Source organism: Carlito syrichta, unplaced genomic scaffold (assembly GCF_000164805.1).
Source record: "Carlito syrichta isolate Samal-C Ts95f unplaced genomic scaffold, Tarsius_syrichta-2.0.1 Scaffold113587, whole genome shotgun sequence".
Lineage (NCBI taxonomy): Eukaryota > Metazoa > Chordata > Mammalia > Primates > Tarsiidae > Carlito > Carlito syrichta.
The window spans coordinates 420,738-440,071 of NW_007057683.1; the positions used below are offsets into that span (position 1 = coordinate 420,738).

The 19,334-nt window shown below is 40.7% G+C and overlaps 1 protein-coding gene across 1 annotated transcript in view; it reads left to right on the forward strand.

The window, feature by feature from the left end:
• Window positions 1–7,516, forward strand: part of NEK10 (NIMA related kinase 10) — a 99,747-nt gene extending 92,231 nt beyond the window's left edge. The window contains exons 22-24 of the mRNA XM_021719138.1: window positions 6,046–6,121; window positions 6,626–6,628; window positions 7,330–7,516. Of these exons, the coding sequence (XP_021574813.1) occupies window positions 6,046–6,121; window positions 6,626–6,628; window positions 7,330–7,354 (104 nt within the window). The 3' untranslated portion in view covers window positions 7,355–7,516. The remainder of the gene's footprint in view (window positions 1–6,045; window positions 6,122–6,625; window positions 6,629–7,329) is intronic.
• The last annotated feature ends 11,818 nt before the right edge of the window (window positions 7,517–19,334 follow it).

The window sequence follows — 19,334 nt, forward strand, 5'->3', positions numbered from 1 at the left end:
TTCACAACTTGGCCAACTTGGTGCAAGTTAACTTAGCCAACTAACTTGCAAGATACCTAGCTTTCAGTTTATCTGGGGCTTTTTTTTTTTGAGGTGGAGTTTCATTCTGTCGCCTAGGTTGGAGTGCAGTGGGACACTCACAGCCACCCCAGCGTCAACCTGCTGGACTCCAGTGACCTTTCCAACTCAGCCTTCCAAGTAGCCAGAACTACATGTGCCCACTACCACACTCGGCTACTTTTTATTTATTATAGAGACAAGGTCTTGCCGAGTTGCCTGGGCTGGTCTTGAACCTGTGGGTTTAGGCAATCCACTCGCCTCGGCCTCCCAAAGTGCTGGGATTACAGGTTGAGCCATCTGGCTTTCAACATGCTTTTCTCACCAAAGTCATTTCTAGCTTCTGATTCAAAGTTTCTAGCTTTTCATGTGATTCTTCCTTTTACTTGAATACTTGGAAGCCACTGTAGGGTTATTAATTGGCCTAATTTCAGTATTGTTGTGTCTCAAGGAATAAAGGGGTCTGAGGAGAGGGAGAAAGACAGAGGAACGGCTGCTCAATGGAGCAATCAGAACACACACATCTATCAATTAAGTGTGCCATCTTTTTTGTGTGGCATGCTCCCGGCCTCCACTGCCTCGACCTTCTGGGCTCAGGCAATCCTTCTGCCTCACCCTTCCAAGTAACTGGAACTACAGGCGCGTGCCACCACACTTGGCTAATTTAAAAAAAAAATTTATTGTAGAGATGAGGTCTCGCCAAGTTGCCTAGGCTGGTCTTAAACCTGTGGGTTCAGGCAATCCTCTCACCTTGGCCTCCCAAAGGACTGGGATTAAAGGCTTGAGCCACCGCACCCAGCCTAGTGTGGCATCTTATATGAGTATAATTTGTGGTGTCCCAAAACAATTAGAAGAATGACATCGAAGAGAACTCATCACAGGTTAACATAACAGATGCAATAGTAATAATAATAATAATAACAATAAAGCTTGAAATATTGTGCAAATTACCAAAATGTAACAGAGGCATGAAATGAGCACATGCTCTTGAAAAGTGACACCAGGGTTAGGTGGCATTGCAGTGTGGTTTTAATTTGCATTTCTTTTGATGACTAGTGAGGCTGAACATTTTTTCATGTATCTGTTCGCTGTTCATACGTCTTCTTTTAAGAAGTATCTATTCATGTCTTTTGCCTACTTTGTAATGGGGCTGTTTATTTTTTTCTTTTTGGCACATTTGAGTTCCTTATAGATCATAGATGTTAGACCTTTGTCAGACATACGATTGGCAAATATTTTTTCCCAGTCTATGGGCTATCTCCCTGCTCTCTTGATGGTATCATATGTTCTCACTCATAAGCGGACCTTAAACAATTATCCTAATACTACAAGAAGTGGATTGGGGCAACCCCCTTGGGTCCCCTACCACTGTGGGAGCTTTTCTGTTCTCTCAATAAATCCTGCTTTTTTAAAAAAAGGGATTGAAAGTAGTGGGGAAACTGCCGGCGGGGGGGGGGGGGCGGCAGGATTGGGAATCTGCCAGGGTAGGGGGGTACACCTCATCCTCAAGGGTACCTGCATAATGAACATTTGTATACCTAACACTGAATTGTACCCCACATCTTTAAAATTAAAAACATTAAAAGTTAAAAACAAGTGTACTGTGTGGTGGACTTGCTCCTCACAGGATTGCCACCGACCTTCAATTTGTTAAAAAAAATGCATTATTTATGAAACACGGTACACTGAAGCACAATAAAGTGAGTCATGCCTATAGGAGAAGCGGTCACTACCTTTAGAGTTAAGGTGAAATGGACAAGGGGCACATTTCAAGAGAACCCCTCTCCTCTATGGCTTTGTTGGAGAGGGTGTGACTATAGCCCACCGAAGGCAAAGAGTGGCATTGAAATGCTATGGGAGCCGGGTGCGGTGACTCAAGCCTGCAATCCCAGCACTTGGGAGGCGGAGGCAAGAGGATTGCCTGAGCTCAGGGGTTCGAGACCAGCCTGAGCAACATGGCAAGACCTCGTCTCTATAATAAAGCAAAAAAATAAGCCGGGCGGGGTGGCACATGCCTGTGGTTCCAGCTACTTGGAAGGCTGAGGCAGAAGAATCACCTGAGCCCAGCAGGTCGAGGCTGCAGTGGCTGTGAGCAGCGTGCCAGCCTGTGCTCCAGCCTGGGTGACAGAGTGAGACTTAGACTCAAAAAAAAAAAAAAAGAAAAGAAAAGAAAAGAAAAGCTGTGAGATAAAGCTGCCAAGCAGGACGTTTCCCCCTGGGATGCCAACACAACTCTTCAGGAAACTGGGTCATTAATGGAACTTACTGGGAAGCTGCTGGCCGGGGTGCTCATGAGGCCAACTGGCTGACTAGAATGCTGGTGGAACTTACTGAAAATCTCCCTGTGGCAGTGTTGTGAAGCTGACTGAGGTACCAGCAGAATTTCCTAGTGTGTTGTCTGCTGAGGAGCTGCAAGATTTTCTGAGAAGCTGGATGGAGTGCCAGGGGAACTTTCTAAGAAGTTGCCTGCAGGGAAGTGAGTTCTGCTAGACATTCTGCACGCTACAACCAGGGGAACGAGGAAGCATGTCAGAACAGGAGCAGAAGAGAAACTCCTCTTCTGCAGTTTTTCTTCAGCCTCTCTACTGCCAAAGCTTTACATAAGCCAGCTGGTAAAGGAAAAACATTATAGGGTCCAGTTCCAGTGTCACAAAGCAAAGCTGTGAAGGGTGGTTTTGAAGCCTAGAGGCAATGCATTGACAGCTAGCGAAAGAACTGAGGAAAATACCCAGGTCAGTGATGATGATACTTATCAAGACAGGAACCAAGGAGGAGTTGTTTGACTGGGATTAAGAATTTCCTTTGGGATGTGTTAATTTTGAGATACCTAGGAGACACTTAAGTGAAGGTAGTGACTATCCAGATGAATGTATGTATAACTCTGGTGGTCAGGGAGAGGAATGGGCTATTTCCAACAAATTAGTGCTGGAATAGTTGGAAATTCACATGCAAAAATAAGAACCCCAACCCATATTTTGTACCTTATATGAAAACTCAATGTGAATCATGGGACTACATGAATAACTTATATTATAAAATGTCTAGGGCTTGGAAAACGTTTCTTTAGCTATAACATCAAAACCATATAGTATAAAAGAAAAACATTAATAAATTTGACTCCATCCAGGTTGAAAACTTCTATTCTTTGAAAAACATTATTAGGGTAATGAAAAGACAAGCTGCCGATTAAGAGAAAATATTTGCAAATCATATATCTGACAAATAATTTATGTCAGAAACTCAATAATAAGAAAACAACTTAATGAAAAAATGGGCAAAACTTTCATATTGCACTTAACTAAAGAAGATATTCAGATGGCAAACAAGTACATGAAAAACATTCAACACATTCCCTAATAATCATTAGGGAAATGAAAATGAAAACTTTACTGAGATTTCACTTCATACCTATTAGGATGGCTAATTAAACCAAAACTGACAACATCAAATGCTGATGGGGATTCAGAAGCAACTGGAAGTCTTATACATTTCTGGTGAGAGAAAACACTAGAAAACATTTTGGCTTGACAGTTTTAAAAAAATCAAGTTAAACACATCCTTATAATATGATCTAGCAACCCCACTCCAAGGTATCTAACAAAGAGAAATTAAAAATTATGCTAACACAAAAATTTGCATACAAATATTGTACTGAATTGGACTTTAAGTTCAATGTTGAATAGGAACGATGAGGGTGGTGGACAGCCTTGCCTTGCTTTTGAACTTAAAGGGAAAACACTCAGTTTTTCAGCATCAGGTAGAATGTTAGTTGTTGGTTTTTGTAGGAAGTACCCATCTATTCGTATTTTGCTGAAGGGAATAGAAATCGAGTTTTGTCATGCTTTTTGTACATCTGTTGAGATGATCGTATGGTTTTCATTCTTTAATGTATTGCTCTGGTGAACCACGTAGCTACATTGCTGAATTTTATTTTATTTTATTTGAGTCAGGGTTTCACTCTGTTGTCCAGGCTGGAGTGCAGTGGCATGATCACAGTTCACTGCAGCCTCCACTTTCTGGGTTCAGGCAATCTTCCTGCCTCAACCTCCTGAGAAGCTGGAACTACAGGCACATGCCACCATGCCTGGCTAATTTTTTTAAAAAACTTTTTCTTTTTAATAGAGACAAGGTCTTGCTATGTTGCCCAGATTGGTCTCAAACTCCTGGGTTCAAGCAATCCTCCTGCTTCGGCTTCCTAAAGTGCTGGGATTACAAACATGAGCCACTGCACCTGGTCTACATTGATTGATTTTTAAATGTTGAATCAGCCTATATTTTTGGCATAAACCCCACTTGGTCATTATGTGTTATCCTTTTTATATATCACCAGATTTGATTTACTTTTGTTTGTTTGTTGAAATTTTTTGTGCCTACATTCATGAGGCTGCTGCTCTGCAGTTTTCTTTCCTTGTAATGTCTTTGGCTTTGGTATTGCAGTAATGCTGGAGAAATGAGTTGAGATGTGTTCCTTCCTCTTCTATTTTCTGTTAGAGTTTGTGCACAGTTGGTATCTATTTCTTAAATGTTTGGTTGAATTTATCATTGAATTGATCTGGGCCTGATTTTTCTTTATTAGCAGTATTGCGTTTTGATAAGGATTTGGAACTTTCAAATCAAGCAACCCCAGATTGAGATCTGACTTTGTTAATTTCCCCTTGTGGGACACTGGCCAAGTTTCTCATTCTCTCTGAGCCTGTGTCCCCATCTATAAAATGGGTAGTTGTGAAAATTAAATAATATACATCAGCTGTTCAGTACTCTATTACATTATTTAGATATACAATACAATATTATCTGTACAATATTTATAATGGACACATGGTATTTGCACTTATTCAATTATTTACATTTGTTGTACTATACTATCTACTACTATACACATACTATACTGTTATCGTCCTTATGTTTCAAATAAGACAGCTATTGCAAAGTGAGATTAAATCACTTGCTCAGATTGCATATAATAGAGCCAGTATTCAAATTGAGGCTGCCCGTTTCAGAGTCCCGGCTTTAGGCACTAAGCTATACTCATGGTAGTACCTATCTTTCAGAGTTGCCATGAGTCTTAAATGAGGCAATTCACGCAAGCAGCTAAAGTTGTGCTTGCATAAGGTTGTTGGTTAGTAAATATGTATTATTATTATTAATAATGTGAATTTTAAAATTATTTTGAAGTGAACTACTTTGGAATATTTTCAATGTGAAAGGTATTTTAGTATATGTAAATAATCAAATACTCTATTAAAGTTCATTGCAGTGAAATTCCATAAGCATTTGCAGCACTTTATAACATGACACTGTGGACATCAAATCTTATTAGGAAAAGCAAGTTGAATTCTCACCCTCGTTTAGTACTGGTTTTTTGTGCAGTCTTGGCAATCTGTTTGAAATGTTCATGAATCTTAGCATAGGAATAATACTTGTTTTCATCACTTTGATCTAAGATTGTTTAAAAAGGAGAAACATTTGAAGGTGTTTTGAAAAGTACAGTCTAGTGCTGATATTAAATATAGACATTTGGTGTTCTATGATAAAGTAACAATTTTTTGTTGATATATAAATACTTTGAGATGATTATGAACATAAATTTACTGTGACTTAGAACAAATTGATGCCAGTTAATTTCAGGTTTTCAGACCTTCACGGTGGTTTCCAGGCATCTCTTACTCTTCTTTTGGCCTGAGGAGGGATGACTGCCATATAGATTCACTCTATTTACTTGAAAATTGTAAAGAATAACCTAAAAAGTGGAATCACAAGTTCAATAAGCACTTTGTCCTATGTTTCAGCCAGCAAGACTTATTTCAGGTTAAAAACATGGTAACTAAGACTGGGAGTGGCATAGAAGATTGGTACAGGGGGTTTAAAAAAAAAAGAAAATCTTCTGCTGTGAAGTGCAATAGTAATTGTGTAGAATGTTAAAAGTTAAGGAATAATGCTAATCCTGTGAAAATATAATAACATATTGCTTTGTTTTGTGAATTGTAGCTGACTTTGGCCTGGCAAAGCAAAAACAAGAAAACAGCAAACTCACATCTGTTGTTGGAACAATCCTGTATTCTTGGTAAGGACAGTTATTTTATGGCTCTCAAACATCATATTCAGCTGACTTGGGCTTTCCTTTCTATTCTTGGCTTGCAAAAGAAAGAGGATTTTAGGAGAGGAAGCCTATTTAAAACATTTTTTTTATTACCTAGGTGATACACATGAATAGAGCTGTGGATCATTATGTGTGTTTAAAGCAGCATCCCTCTCAAAATAATCTTCTTCTACAATTTATAAATTGGAATGATCCTTGGTGCATAGTAGGTGTCCAATAGCTTTTGAATGAATCTCAGAATGAACTGTAGATGTGTTACTCGACATTATATTTGAAATATTTGATTGTACCTACTTGTATGTATGGCTCCTTTTCTCTTTCCTATCTATTAATATTCCAGTGCAGGGAAAGGATATTTTTTGTGTCCCATTACTTATCCTAGTACCTGGCAAATAATAGACATCGAATAAATTGTATCGCATGAGTGAATAAATAATGACATGTATACTTAGACATATGTTTACAAAGTGGGTTGCTTCTTGGGTAAATGAGTGTTTATATTTTGATAAATTGAGACACTAGTAACTTCTTTAGCATACGCTGAGGGTTCCTTTGCAAGCCATTAATTATTATGAAGTAAGACTCTTCTTTTGCTAATTACATATCATTTGTCCGAATCTGTTGAAATTAGCAAACAGTTATGACAGTCAGGAGAAGAGCAGATTTTAGGGAACTGTTCTGAAATACGACTCAATAGGTCAAGCAATCAAGACACTTCCTTTTTTTGTTATATATATATATATAAATCTAGCCTACAGTTGTACAAGTGAGTCTGAATCCTGGGGACAGAATTAAACATGAATCTTCTTGTGGGAGGGCAGAAATCATCTACCAATAACAGCCCCATTTCCAAAATCCATTTTTACAAAAGAGTTCAGAGGAGTTTTTTAAACAAATTCAGTTATTTTTATTGATTAAAAATATTATGAATGGATAATAAAAGTAATATAAACAAATTGGAAGAGAGAATTATTAAAGAACAAAATCACCCATAAATTCACAACCTGGAGGCAACCACTACTAACCTTGAACTTATTCCTCTTCAGTATTGTTTCTGTAATTTTAACTCATTCTATATGCAATTTCAACTGGCATGTCAGAAGAGTGATTTTAGAGGGTACCTTTTTATTTATTTTACTGGAAATTTCTTACATCTTTATTGTTGAAACTAGTTTCAAGAAAAGATGCAGAGATTGATGGCAGGCTAAGGTGTACCTTGAAAGCTACAAACTTATCTGTAAACTTGACCTCTCAGCAGTAAGACTGACCCTCCCACTACTTGCTACTAGAAGAATAAATTTTTTTTGTTTCACTTTGCATTGTTTTTAAAGAATAAATAATGAAAATCTGATCATAAAAGTGTTACATAGGCTGGGTTCGGTGACTCCGCCTGTAATCTCAGCACTTTGGGAGGCCGAGGCAAGCGGATTGCCTGAGCCTGCGGGTTGGAGACCAGCTCGGGCATCTTGGCGAGATATGTCTCTACAATAAATAAAAAATTAGCTGGATGTGGTAGTGCATGCCTGTAGTTCTGGCTACTTGGAAGGCTGAGGAGGAAGGATTGCCTGAGCCCAGCAGGTAGGTGCTGGGGTGGCCGTGACTGTGCCACTGCACTCCAGTCTGGGCGATGGAGTGAGACTCCAACTCAAAAAAAAAAAGAAAAGTGTTACATAATCATATATTCTTAAACAGATTTGATTGTTAATCAAATTGTAAAACAAATAAAGCACAAACTTAAATTTATGTTGGTCATACTTGGTAAAAACAGGACTTTTATTGCTAAGACTGTAAATTAAGTTTAGGATTGCTCATACAACAGTATCAACTTTGTGTGTCTCAGAGAATTCACAAAGTATGTAGGAAGAAATCCAAAACATGATAGCTCTTTTTGCTTTAGCTCAAACATGGATTCACATTTTCTTAATTTTTAAATTAACTGAAAGGTTATACAGCTAGATCTACTAATATATAGATAAGCTAGCATTTCATATAGGCGTACCTGATTGTTTTAAGAAAACGTACCATATATGTTTCTGCCATTCATCTGTCTGTTAAGCCCTTTGGTCTTTTAAATTGTGTAAATGCTTTTTCCCTGCCCCTTTCTCTCTTCTCCTCTCTCTCTGGTTGTTAGAAATGCCCTTGTACAATGGGTTTCACGACTTTCCTCTTAGTTTTGGATGTCTTTAGCTGAGTATGGAGTTAAAAGAACTCAGTCTTAAGTTATACTGTAGTTCTGCTTTCTTAGTGTGGGACTCTCCAAAAGCAGACCCTGAGACAAGGATTCGAGTGAAATAGTTTATCTGGGAGGTGGTGCCAGGAATCCCTGGTAGGAGGGTGGGGAAGGGAGACGGGGAAGGGAAGTGGACGTTCATGGTCAGGGTCACAGAGCATTGAGATGTGGCGTGGAAGATGTTTTAGGTTGTCCCGTATGCTGGATGAGAAGTTGGGGTATTTTTACTTTTTTTCCCCAATCACAAGTGGGAGCCCTCAGCATCTGACTGAGGGCTGATCTGGAGGGTCTGAATCCTGGCATGCCTAGGCATGAGCTGGGAGAAAGTCCCCGGGCAGAGGTGGTGGGGCATTGCTTGCCACAGACTTGCACTGGAGATGTGAGTAGGAGGGGACCTGGTCCGGGTTCTGACATTCAGTCATTTTCTGCAAACCTATCATTTTTTCCTCCTCTTCTTCCTCCTCTTCCTCTTCTTCTCCTACTCCTTCTTCTTCCTTTATTTTCTTATAGAGATGTGGGAGTACAAATCAGGTATGCAAGTAACCTAAGTGCTGGTGAAGTTTGGGCCTCCAACTGGTCCTCAGTTTCCCTAGTTTTGGACCAGGTGCCCTCTGTGTTGTTATGTGCCCCCCCACCCCCAATGGTGTCTCATGACTGTGATCCCTCCTTTGTGCTATTTGTGATTAATGTTCAGGTTTCACTTATGAATGAGAGCATGTGGTGTTCGGTTCTCTGTTTCTCTGTTTCTGTGATTACTAAGTATGATTGTCCCCACCTCCATCTAATTTGCTGTAGAGTTCATGATTTTGTCCTTCTTTATGACTGTGTAATATTCCATTGTGTATATGTACCGTGTTTTCTTTATCCTGTCTACTTTTGATGTGCAGTAGCGCTGGTTCTAAGTAAGTCTATAATTTTCATGTAATTTCTCCGAGCTTATCTGCGTCTATAAACATAGACCTGGGATACCTGGGTTCCTTCTCTCCAGAGTTCCCAGAGTTTGATTTTGCCCTTTCCTTTTGCTTTTTCTTCCTCGGATACTAATTTATTTAATGGAAAGATGCTCTCTTTGTCAACTCTTGTAGGAAAAGAGTCAGAGTATTCTTTATTCTGTATTCAGCTACTGAATAAATAGTTTGTGGACACATCACTGGACCAATTGTACATAACCAGAAGGTCAATAAAAGCTCTTTTTCTTCATCTGATGTGATTAATTATTAGGCAGTTCTTTGTTGTTGTTCTCAAAGAAAATAATCTCCAAATATGGCACTTGTCCTAATTTTTTCTCTTCATGTCTTATTCCAATTCTAGAGAATAATATTGCACACCATCTTCAACTGCATTTTCATAGCAGATTACAGAGTGTGAAACTCGGGGGAACATTATAGGCTAGGTCTTCACAGGATGTACGAGGGGACCCAAAAAAACTCAGAGTTAGTTTTTGGAAGGCTGGGCCCCTTGTGGTACAAGCTTCCCCTTCTAGGTAAGTGTTCTAGGAACTCATTGGCATCAGTGTGCCAGCTAGTGTTGTGGTGAGAGGCTGCAATTGGCTTCAGAAATTTATTTTTGAGATTCTTTCAAAACGTCTGCCCACATTGATTTCTGAGCACACCTGCCCCAAACTGCCAGCAGTTTTTGACCACAAATGGCATGGCCCCTGTGCCTCACCCTCCCTGTTCACCCGATCTCACCCTGAGTGGCTTTTTTGTTTGTTTGTTTCCCTGGATGAAAACATTCCTCAAAGAGGACTGTTTGGCCGATGAGGAAGAGGTGAAACAAAAAGTGGCAGAAGCACTAAAAGGCCTCAGAACTGGAGTGCAAAAACTGTTTTGGGCAATAGAAAAGCCTCTCAAGAGGTATACTGCATCAAACAGAGAGGACTTTGATGGTTACTGAAGTTTAAACATTTAAGAATAAAGACACCATTTTTTATAAATAAATTCTGGTTTTTGGGGGTCTCCCCCAAAATGGGATTTGTTAAGCGAGTATGATGTAATAAAAATGGAAGAATTCAACCATTTCCAGAATGGAAATTATTCAACACTCTTGTTTTGTGTGATCCCATTTATACTATGGCATTAGATAATTGGAAGGGAAGCTGGTGGTTTTTAGCTGAATAGGTCAAATCAAACCTGTAGTAAACTTGGGCAAGTAGAGGAAAAGTGATGCCAACCATTGACTGTACTTCTTAAGTCCGTAAGAAAGCTATAAGACGGGCTCGGTGGCTCAGCCTGTAATCCCACGCCTTTGGGAGGCTGAGGTGAGTGGATTGCCTGAGCCCCTGGGTTTGAGACCCGCCTGGGCAGCGAGACCTCATCTCTACAATAAATCAAAAAATCAGCTGGGCATGGTAGCGCATGCCTGTAATTCCGGCTACTCAGAAGGCTGAGGCAGAAGGATCGCTGGAACCCAGCAGGCGAGGCTGCGGTGGCCGGGAGCGGCCACTGCACTCTAGTCTGGGCGACAGAGTGAGACTCCAACTCAAAAAAAAAATGAAAGCTATAATACACTATAATACACTCAAAACTGAAAGGTTTAAATGGCTCAAAACACTTCAATGACTTCCAGTTGTTTGTGCAAAGGCGAACATCCTCAGTATGGCTACAGACAGGTGACCCTGCATACTCTGGCCTCTGTCACACTCTCCAGCTTCACCTTAAACCAGACTTTAGCAATTTCCAGCTGTTCCCGCTAGGCTCCCTCTGACCACAGGGCCTTTACACATGCTGGTTCCTGGATTACTCTTTTCCGTTCGTCATCTGGTTAGTTGATACCCATCCAGCTCTCAGCTGGAATACATCACTTCCTTAGGTAATCCCCCCATCCCCACTCAGATAAGGTGTATTTCCTCTGATCTACACACTCCTTGTACTTTTCCTTCATGCAGTTGGATTTTTTATTTGGTTTGTGATAAGCAGTGATGATTGTGTTCACTACTATCCCTGGCACTGAGCCCAGAGTCTGGTACTTGAGAAACTCACAAGAAATATTTGCTGCATGAACGATCCACTACTGGCATGATTATGAGCGGTACCCAAAATAATACAGTGCTATAAAGAACAGGGTTTCTTTTTATTGTACATGTTTTCCATTTTCTCCCACTCCCCGCCCCCCCTTGTGGTTTCTTCAGCTCTGCTAAATGCTCCTCCTGGAATGTCCTTCCTCCAGAGGATGGCAGAGTGTACTTCCTGACTTCATTTCAGTCTCTGCTGAGATGTCCCTTCTGTGGAGAAGATCTCACTGATCACCTGCTCAAAATGGCCTCCTCCCTTCAGACTTCAGCCCCGGGCCCTGCTTTAGTTATTCCTAGCCCTTGCCTCTGCCTGACCTCACCTGGTGCTTTTGAACCGGCTCATCACGGGTCTCCCCACTGCAATGCAACATTAGCTCCACAGAGAGAAGGGCCTTTGTTTTCTTTGCTCACTGCTGTTTCCTCAGGGCTGGAGGAGCCCACAGGCCGAATCTTAATAGATATATCGAACAATTAAAGTGAAAATAGATCATTCTGCGTTTTAATGTAATTAAAAATCAGTGTGCGTTTTTATTGGGCTCCAAGGTACTAACATATCTGTAAACTTTTTTACTTTGCCCTAACAAAGCCCGAGGTGAATGCTTTTGGTTTGAGACAGTAAGTCCCTTATTGGCAAGTTCTGTTTCATCTTACTTTTTTTTCCAGTTTATGTATTTTCTCCTTACGTCGTCCATAGTTACTAGAATAGTGAATAATGGGGTCAGGTAGGAGGTTATCATTTTTTAAAATGTAGAATAATTATACATTATTGAGACAAATGTTCTGTGACTGATAAATTGGCCCTGAGAGAGACTGCAAAGGAAGAATTTTCAGAAATAAGAGCATAATTGGTGTAAGACCATGGTATAAACAGGCAGGTAGGTAGGTCGTTATTAATAGCACAGACACTGGATTCAGACTGCCTGGGTTTAAATTCTAGGTCTGCTGTTGAGAGCTTTGAGTGACTGAACTTCTTTGTGCCTCAGGTTCCTCATCTGCAAGCTGGGATAATGGTGGTGCCCCTCTCCTAGGATAGTTGTGAAAATAAATGGGGTTGATGCCTGTCTGGTGCTGGGAAGAGTGTCTGGCTGGCCAGGGAAAGCACCCACCAGCTAGGGAATAGTGATTGCTGTCTGCAGTCAGTGTACACTTTGAAAGGATGATACTCACTGAAGATAGATTGTATGGTGCCTAAGAATCAGATTTGGTTCCTAATTGTTAGAATACGTGAAAGTCAGTTATGCTTATGCTGTGGTTATTTAAAGCTCCGTCTCCCTTCCTGTCTCTGTATTTGTGTCCTGGATGGCCGTTTGGGCTACCGGTAGGGACCAGGGTTCTTCTGGCAGCCAGGCCCAAGCAGGTAGAGGGATGAATAGGAAGGCAGAAACTCTGAGCGTGCCAAAATGAGAAACTTGTGGGAACGGAACTTTCTAGGATGGGCTTGGAGCAGGTGTGCAGAAGGGTCCTTTCACCTGTGCCGTCTTTGTTTCTATGCATGGCTTTTCTGTGGCCTAGCAGGATGAGACTGACAAGAATAATATCACCTCTCCCTACCCCATAACTCCCCCGTCTCTTGCAGCTCCATATGCACACACCATTGTTTTATCACATTATTTGCTTAAATCAGGTAGGAAATGAATTCTGGATTTTATTGTATAAGCCTGAGCTCTAAATGTATCTTAGAGACTCTATGGAATAGGTCAGATGGTCTCATAAATTTAAAGAGAAGCTGCCAAATAGAAACCACTAGAAAGCCTGTATTAATGATGCACCATCACACCATGTCTAGAATTATGTTGCTGGTCACGTGTTTTTCCTTATTTATATGTATCAACATTGATCTAGAGCTTACTGAGTAGTAGGAACTGTTAAGTGTTCTATAAATATTAAGGCATGAAAGTTTATTTTTTAGTTTGGAAAATACAGTTTATTTAGAAAGTAAATTAGAGAGAGAGAGAAAGAGAATGATTCACCTCCCCAAGGTAGGGAAGGAGGCCAAAGCTAAGAAACATGGCGGTGGTGGCTCAGAGAGCCACGTGGAAACACCAGAGTTCAGCAAAGCAGCGGTCAAAGTAAGTTGTTTAATCCTCAAACTTCCTTTAAGATAGTTGTGTCTATCTTAAGTGATCGTAAGGGAGGTTGAGTGATCTTGTCCGGTATCACACAGCTAGAGAGCAGAGGAGCCTGGATTCAGGTCCACACAGCCTGAGCCCAGAGTATGTGCTCCTAACCCCTTTGCTACACTGTTTGCCCATCGAATAGTGAATAATTGGTGGACTGAACTCCTGTGTCAGCAATTAGAAATATTGCCCTGTGACTGATATTTGCTTCAAGGGCATTGTGATTTGTTCTTTAGAATAGATAAATTCCAGGTGGACTTTATCAATGCATTTGTTATTTACCAAGTTTTACTTTTATTCAACTAAAATTCTGATTTAAATTTTTCCCTAATTTTTATGATTTTCTCATCATTCAATGCTTAAAAAATTTTTCAGGTAGGCTTTTGAATATTGATAGCAGACATCGTGTCTAGAAACACCTTCTGAATTAAAAATGGAAAGTTATGGAGTTTCTAGAAAAAGTAAAAAAAAAAAAATAAACACATAATTCTAAGTTAAGGACATTTATGGTTTCACATAACTTTGACATTATAGTGTCTTTGAATCTGCTGACACCATGGGAAATGTATGGCTGGAAGAAAAAACATTTAACAGTATGTAGTTAAAATATACCTAATTTTCACTTTGCATGTTTCTGGCAGTGTTGAATGCTTAACTTAGCCAAGATTAAAAGTCTGAATATAGATGCATAACGACAGGTACATTATAGATTTTTCAGAGTCTGATTTGCTGTGGACTCCCCAGCAGCACAAAAAGCAGAAAAAGGAGCTCTCTAATGATTGATTCCAGCAGTGGAAGCTCTGACTTTTTCTATCAGTGGGTAATTCAGAAACACTTACCTCCAGTTTCTGAATCTTCTTTCTCTTGTCTTTTTGTTGTCTTTATTTTTACAAGTAAACACAATTCTGTAAACATTGGGTTTCTATGTTCATGTTTATTTAAGCTATTTATCTAGTTTGTCATTTGAAACATTTAATACCCAAGTCATTATGTATAGCATTTTACATTCCCTACCGGAAAGCTATGTGAAAAGGAATCCATAATGACACGAGGTCTTATTTGAGCATGTTTTTCTGAGGCTGGGTGGGATTTGGTCAAAAGAAACGTCTTCATATATTTACTACAAGTTAATTTATCGAATAATTAAGAAATTAGGAGATTCATTTGACAATGGGAAGCTGTATATTTTAGTTATCTATTGCTGTTTAACATTCCATCCCCAAATTTAACTGCTTAAAAATATAGCAGTTTGTGTGGGTGTGTTTGGCAGTTCCCCTGTTGGTCTTTCCCGAGCTCATAGACATGCATTCAAGCTAGGTTACTGGCTAGGCTGGAAGATCCAAGATGGCCTCCCTTATCTGGCAGTTTTTGTTGATGCTTGGCTAGGATCCCCTGAATCTCTTCTAGGTGGCCTTTCATTTCTGTGTCAGTGTAGGAGCAGTATTCCAAGAGGCAAAAATGGAAGCTGCAAGCTCTCTTAAGGGTCATCTTGAATGTCATTTAACATCTCTTCCCCCACATTCTATTGGTCAAAACAAGTTAAGGCCAGCCCAAATTCAAGGGTGGGGAAATACATTTACCTCTAGATGGAAAGAGGTACGTGAAATTAATATTCAATAAAGCATAAAGTAGCACTGCCATTCATTAAAAAAGAAGCAGCCGGGCTCGGTGGCTCAGCCTGTAATCCCGCGCCTTTGGGAGGCTGAGGTGAGTGGATTGCCTGAGCCCACGGGGTTCGAGACCCGCCTGGGCAGCGAGACCTCATCTCTACAATAAATCAAAAAATCAGCCAGGCGTGGTAGCACATGCCTGTAATTCCGGCTACTTGGAAGGCTGAGGCGGAAGGATCACCGGAGCCCAGCAGGTCGAGGCTGCGGTGGCCGGGAGCGGCCACTGCACTCTAGTCTGGGCAGCAGAGTGAGACGCCAACTCAAAAAAAAAAAAAAAAAAAGAAGCATCACCCCTAAGTAGCTCCAGGGGTCAAGACCTGGGAAACAAAGCAACAGTATTTTTTTAAGCTCTAACAGTTGGCATGTTAGCTCCAAATCTTGTAATACAATCTCCAATGAGGAGATAGAGATGACACAGTGAGCAACATAGGGAAAGTTTAGTATAAAGAGTGATGAACTATGATAAAAGAGTCAATGTAAGATACAGGGAAACTCTCCATGCTACCCTAGGACTGAGGGAGAGTATCTAGGAAGATAAACTTGGAAGGGGTTTAGACTTCATTGGAAAAGGTATGACAGCCCTTTCCAACAGAGAGGTTGGCTGGATAGGCCAGGCTGCAGCTGCTCTGAAGCCACTGGGCAAGCTGGGAACACTGCTCTGCAGAGCAGGTTGGGGAACAAGGCGCCAGCCCCCATGGCATGGGCACACAATGGGAGTCCAGCTGTCCTAGGGATAAATACATAAATAAATAAAATAAACACACAATTCTAAGCTAAGATATTTATAGCTTCACATAACTTTGACATTATAGTGTCTTTGAATCTGCTGACACCGTGGGAAATGTATGGCTGGAATTAACACTTTACAGTATATAGTTAAGATATGCCTAGTTTTCATTTTGTGTGTCTCTGGCAATGTTGAATGCTTGGCTTAGCCAAGAATAAAAGTCTGAATATAGATGCATAATGCCAGGTACATTATAGAAGGCCTTCAGAGCATGAGGGCCACAGGAAGGGAAGATTGGAGGCGGGTCTAGGCATTGCAGAGGCAGGAGGCCTTTGGAGGGTGAGGCTGCACAGAGGCTCTGGTTTCTGTTTTGAGAGGGTTGCAGAAAAATGGTCACCAAGCTGAGGCTGCAGGGTGTCAGAGGGAGAGTATTCTGAGCATACGACTGGGACAGGCTCTACTGGCTAGTTCCACACCTATACCGCCTACCCCTGGCCCATGCCTGAAATTGCAGGGAGCCTCTTCCTCTTCCTCTTTCCCTCCAGCACCATGTACAGGGAGAGCTGACCATCATGCTCACTTTAAAGGAGAGATGTTTAAAGGGATTCCATTGTTTATTGAAGGGTGTGCTAAAAGCCAAGAGTCAATACATTAATAATGGACGCATTAAGTAGCTTCAGGGCTTGACCTAGCATACCTGTGGACTGGGCAGCTAGAAGAATAGGGCCACACCCTGCCATGGCACGCTCAATGCCTTTATTTCCCTTTGTACAATAAGTGTTTTATTTCTCTATGCCTCTAGCACTGGTTCATCTCCAGAGTATCTTTTTGAATTGTGAAAATTAAATCTTCCTTCAGTTCGATTCTGAACAGGCTCAGCATGTTTAGGGAAGTGCCGCAGCTACAGTTCAGCTGGGCTGAGATTTATGCCGTGATGATGGGCGACCTGGAATTTTCCTCTTGGTGGTGTGGAACCATGGGGCATCTCTCAGCCTGACAGTCACTTGGAAGTGATGTTTTTCTGGAAGATCTGCGGAATGAAACTGAAGAAAGGGAAGGAGAGATGTTTTGTGTTCATCCTTTTGGCTGTCCCTCAAGTAGATACTTCAACATATACTTGTCAAGGGCAATTGACTTAATTCTTTCTCACAAGGAGAATTCAGTTTAATTTGGAAATACACACACTCACACACAGACAGCTAGGTATCAGTCAAGGGCTCAAGAAGGGTCGAGGGCTACAAATCCTCTGATGTAGTGAGGTTCCATCAGGCGCACATCACAGGTCTCCAGGACAATTCAGAAATCTATGGGCAGAACAAGTGCCTGCCAGCCCAGCATGCAGAAGGCCCAGGGGGCTGGGGCAGGAGCTTTGCTTTCCTGTATAATCATCCCCTATACTGGGTACTGCATAAGAACTATACGAAGGGACTTATATTTTCTGCAGATTCAGACGTTATGACAGTGTGCACTTGGAAGTGAGTCTGACCAAGGGATTTGGTGGTAACAAGACAACCGAAGGGGAGAAAGGAAAAGATAGCGATGCTATGAGAGAAAGAAGTCAGAGGAATTCAACAATGAGGAAAGGTGGAAGGCAGATGGCCAGAATAGAGGTAAAGGAATGAAAGAGACATTTTAGTTATTTTGCAGAACTACATTCCACATATGTTATTCCTATGAATGAATTACTCCAAATGACCTTACCAATCATGTATCCCTTTATGTCAATTTATTTCAGAACTTATTTAGCTCATGTTACTAATAAGCAGTACTTTATGCTATTATTAATTTTGATGATTAATTTTTTTATCTTGGCATTTCAGACTGTCCATAGCAACTCTAGAAGCAATAATGCAATGTCAATAAAAAGAAACCTTCCTTTGAAGTGCCAGAAATTGCTCTCTCTAAAACAGTAGACTGTTAGTCAGAAGGCCAGTATTTTGAAATTCAAGTTTCCCTTTGGAGAAGGATTTAAAAAAAAAAAAAATACACCTAAAAACAAAACAATAAATTGTCAAGTTGTGGCAATTTTATGGCCTATAATAAAATGTCAAAATAAAGATTTGAAAAGGTGAGTTATATGTAATTTTGACATATACTGGCAACACTCAACCATTTAAACACTTTCATTTTCACAGAAAGATATACGTCTAGGTTGCACACATTTGGGGGTTAAATTTTGGAGATGTTATATATGAGGGTGACCCAAAAAGTCCAGAATTATCTTTTGGAGGGTGGGCCCCTTATAGTACAGGCTTCCCCTGCTAGGTAAGTGTTCTAGGGACCCATTAGCTAGCGTTGTGAGAGGCTGCATTCAGCTTCAGTGATTTTTTTTTTTTGAGATTCATTGCATTTGCCCATCTCACGATGGGTGATTTCTGAGCACACCTGCCCGTACTGTGCTGTGTTTAGCAGTTTGTTTGTTTGTTTGTTTACCAAAAATGGCATGACCCTCATGCCCCACCCTCCCTACTCACCCGATCTCACGTTGAGCGAAATTTTTTGTCTCCCTGAATGAAAAAAGTCCTCAAAGGGAAACGTTTTACCGACATGGAAGGGGTGAGACAAAAGACGGCAGAAGCACCAAAAGGCATCAAAATGGATGAATTCAAAAACTGTTTTGAGAAGTATCTCGATAGGTGTATTGCATCAAACGGAGAGTACTTTTGAAGATGGCTGAAATTTAAACAAGTAAGAATAAATATACAATGTTTCATAAATAAATTCCAGTTTTAGGGGAGTCCTCTTCGTATATAAGCTAATCTCATTGTAGTGTTCTAGGTTTCCAAAAAGGCCATATCTATTCCCCAGTAAAGACCTTGCCTCTCTGTCTGCTCACCCCCTTCTCATCTTATTTTCTCTGAATTCAATTCTGACTTTGCTAATGTCTCCTTTATCCATAAACATACCCATCAGTGCCCCAGAACTGCAGCAGTGGGGAGGAGCATGAAGATGCCAGTGGACATCTGTACAGTATGCACACTGAGGCATCTGTGCTGCGTACCTGTCTCTTCCCTTAGGAAATGATAGATGCAGTGTAGACTCTAAACCTGGACTGCCTGGGTTTACCTCTGGCTCCACACCTTTCTATTTGTCTTTGGCAAGCTATTTAATGTTTCTGGGCTTCAGTGTTCTCATCTGAAATGGGGATGGTAGTGATAATGATAGTTTCTACATCACAGGGTTGTTACGAGGATTAAAAAGATGGATGGATGGATGGATGAATGGATGGGTGGATGGATGGACATACCAGTAGATAATGATAAGTGGTATAGTACAGCAGGGGTTCAATAAATAGTAGCTGGTGTCAGGCTGGGACCAACAGCCTCATTCTTTAGATAATATTTCCTCCCCTTCTTCACTCCAAGCACTTTACATGGCTTGGTAAGTCCCACTGCTTTAGAGATTTTGCTTCCCTGGTGT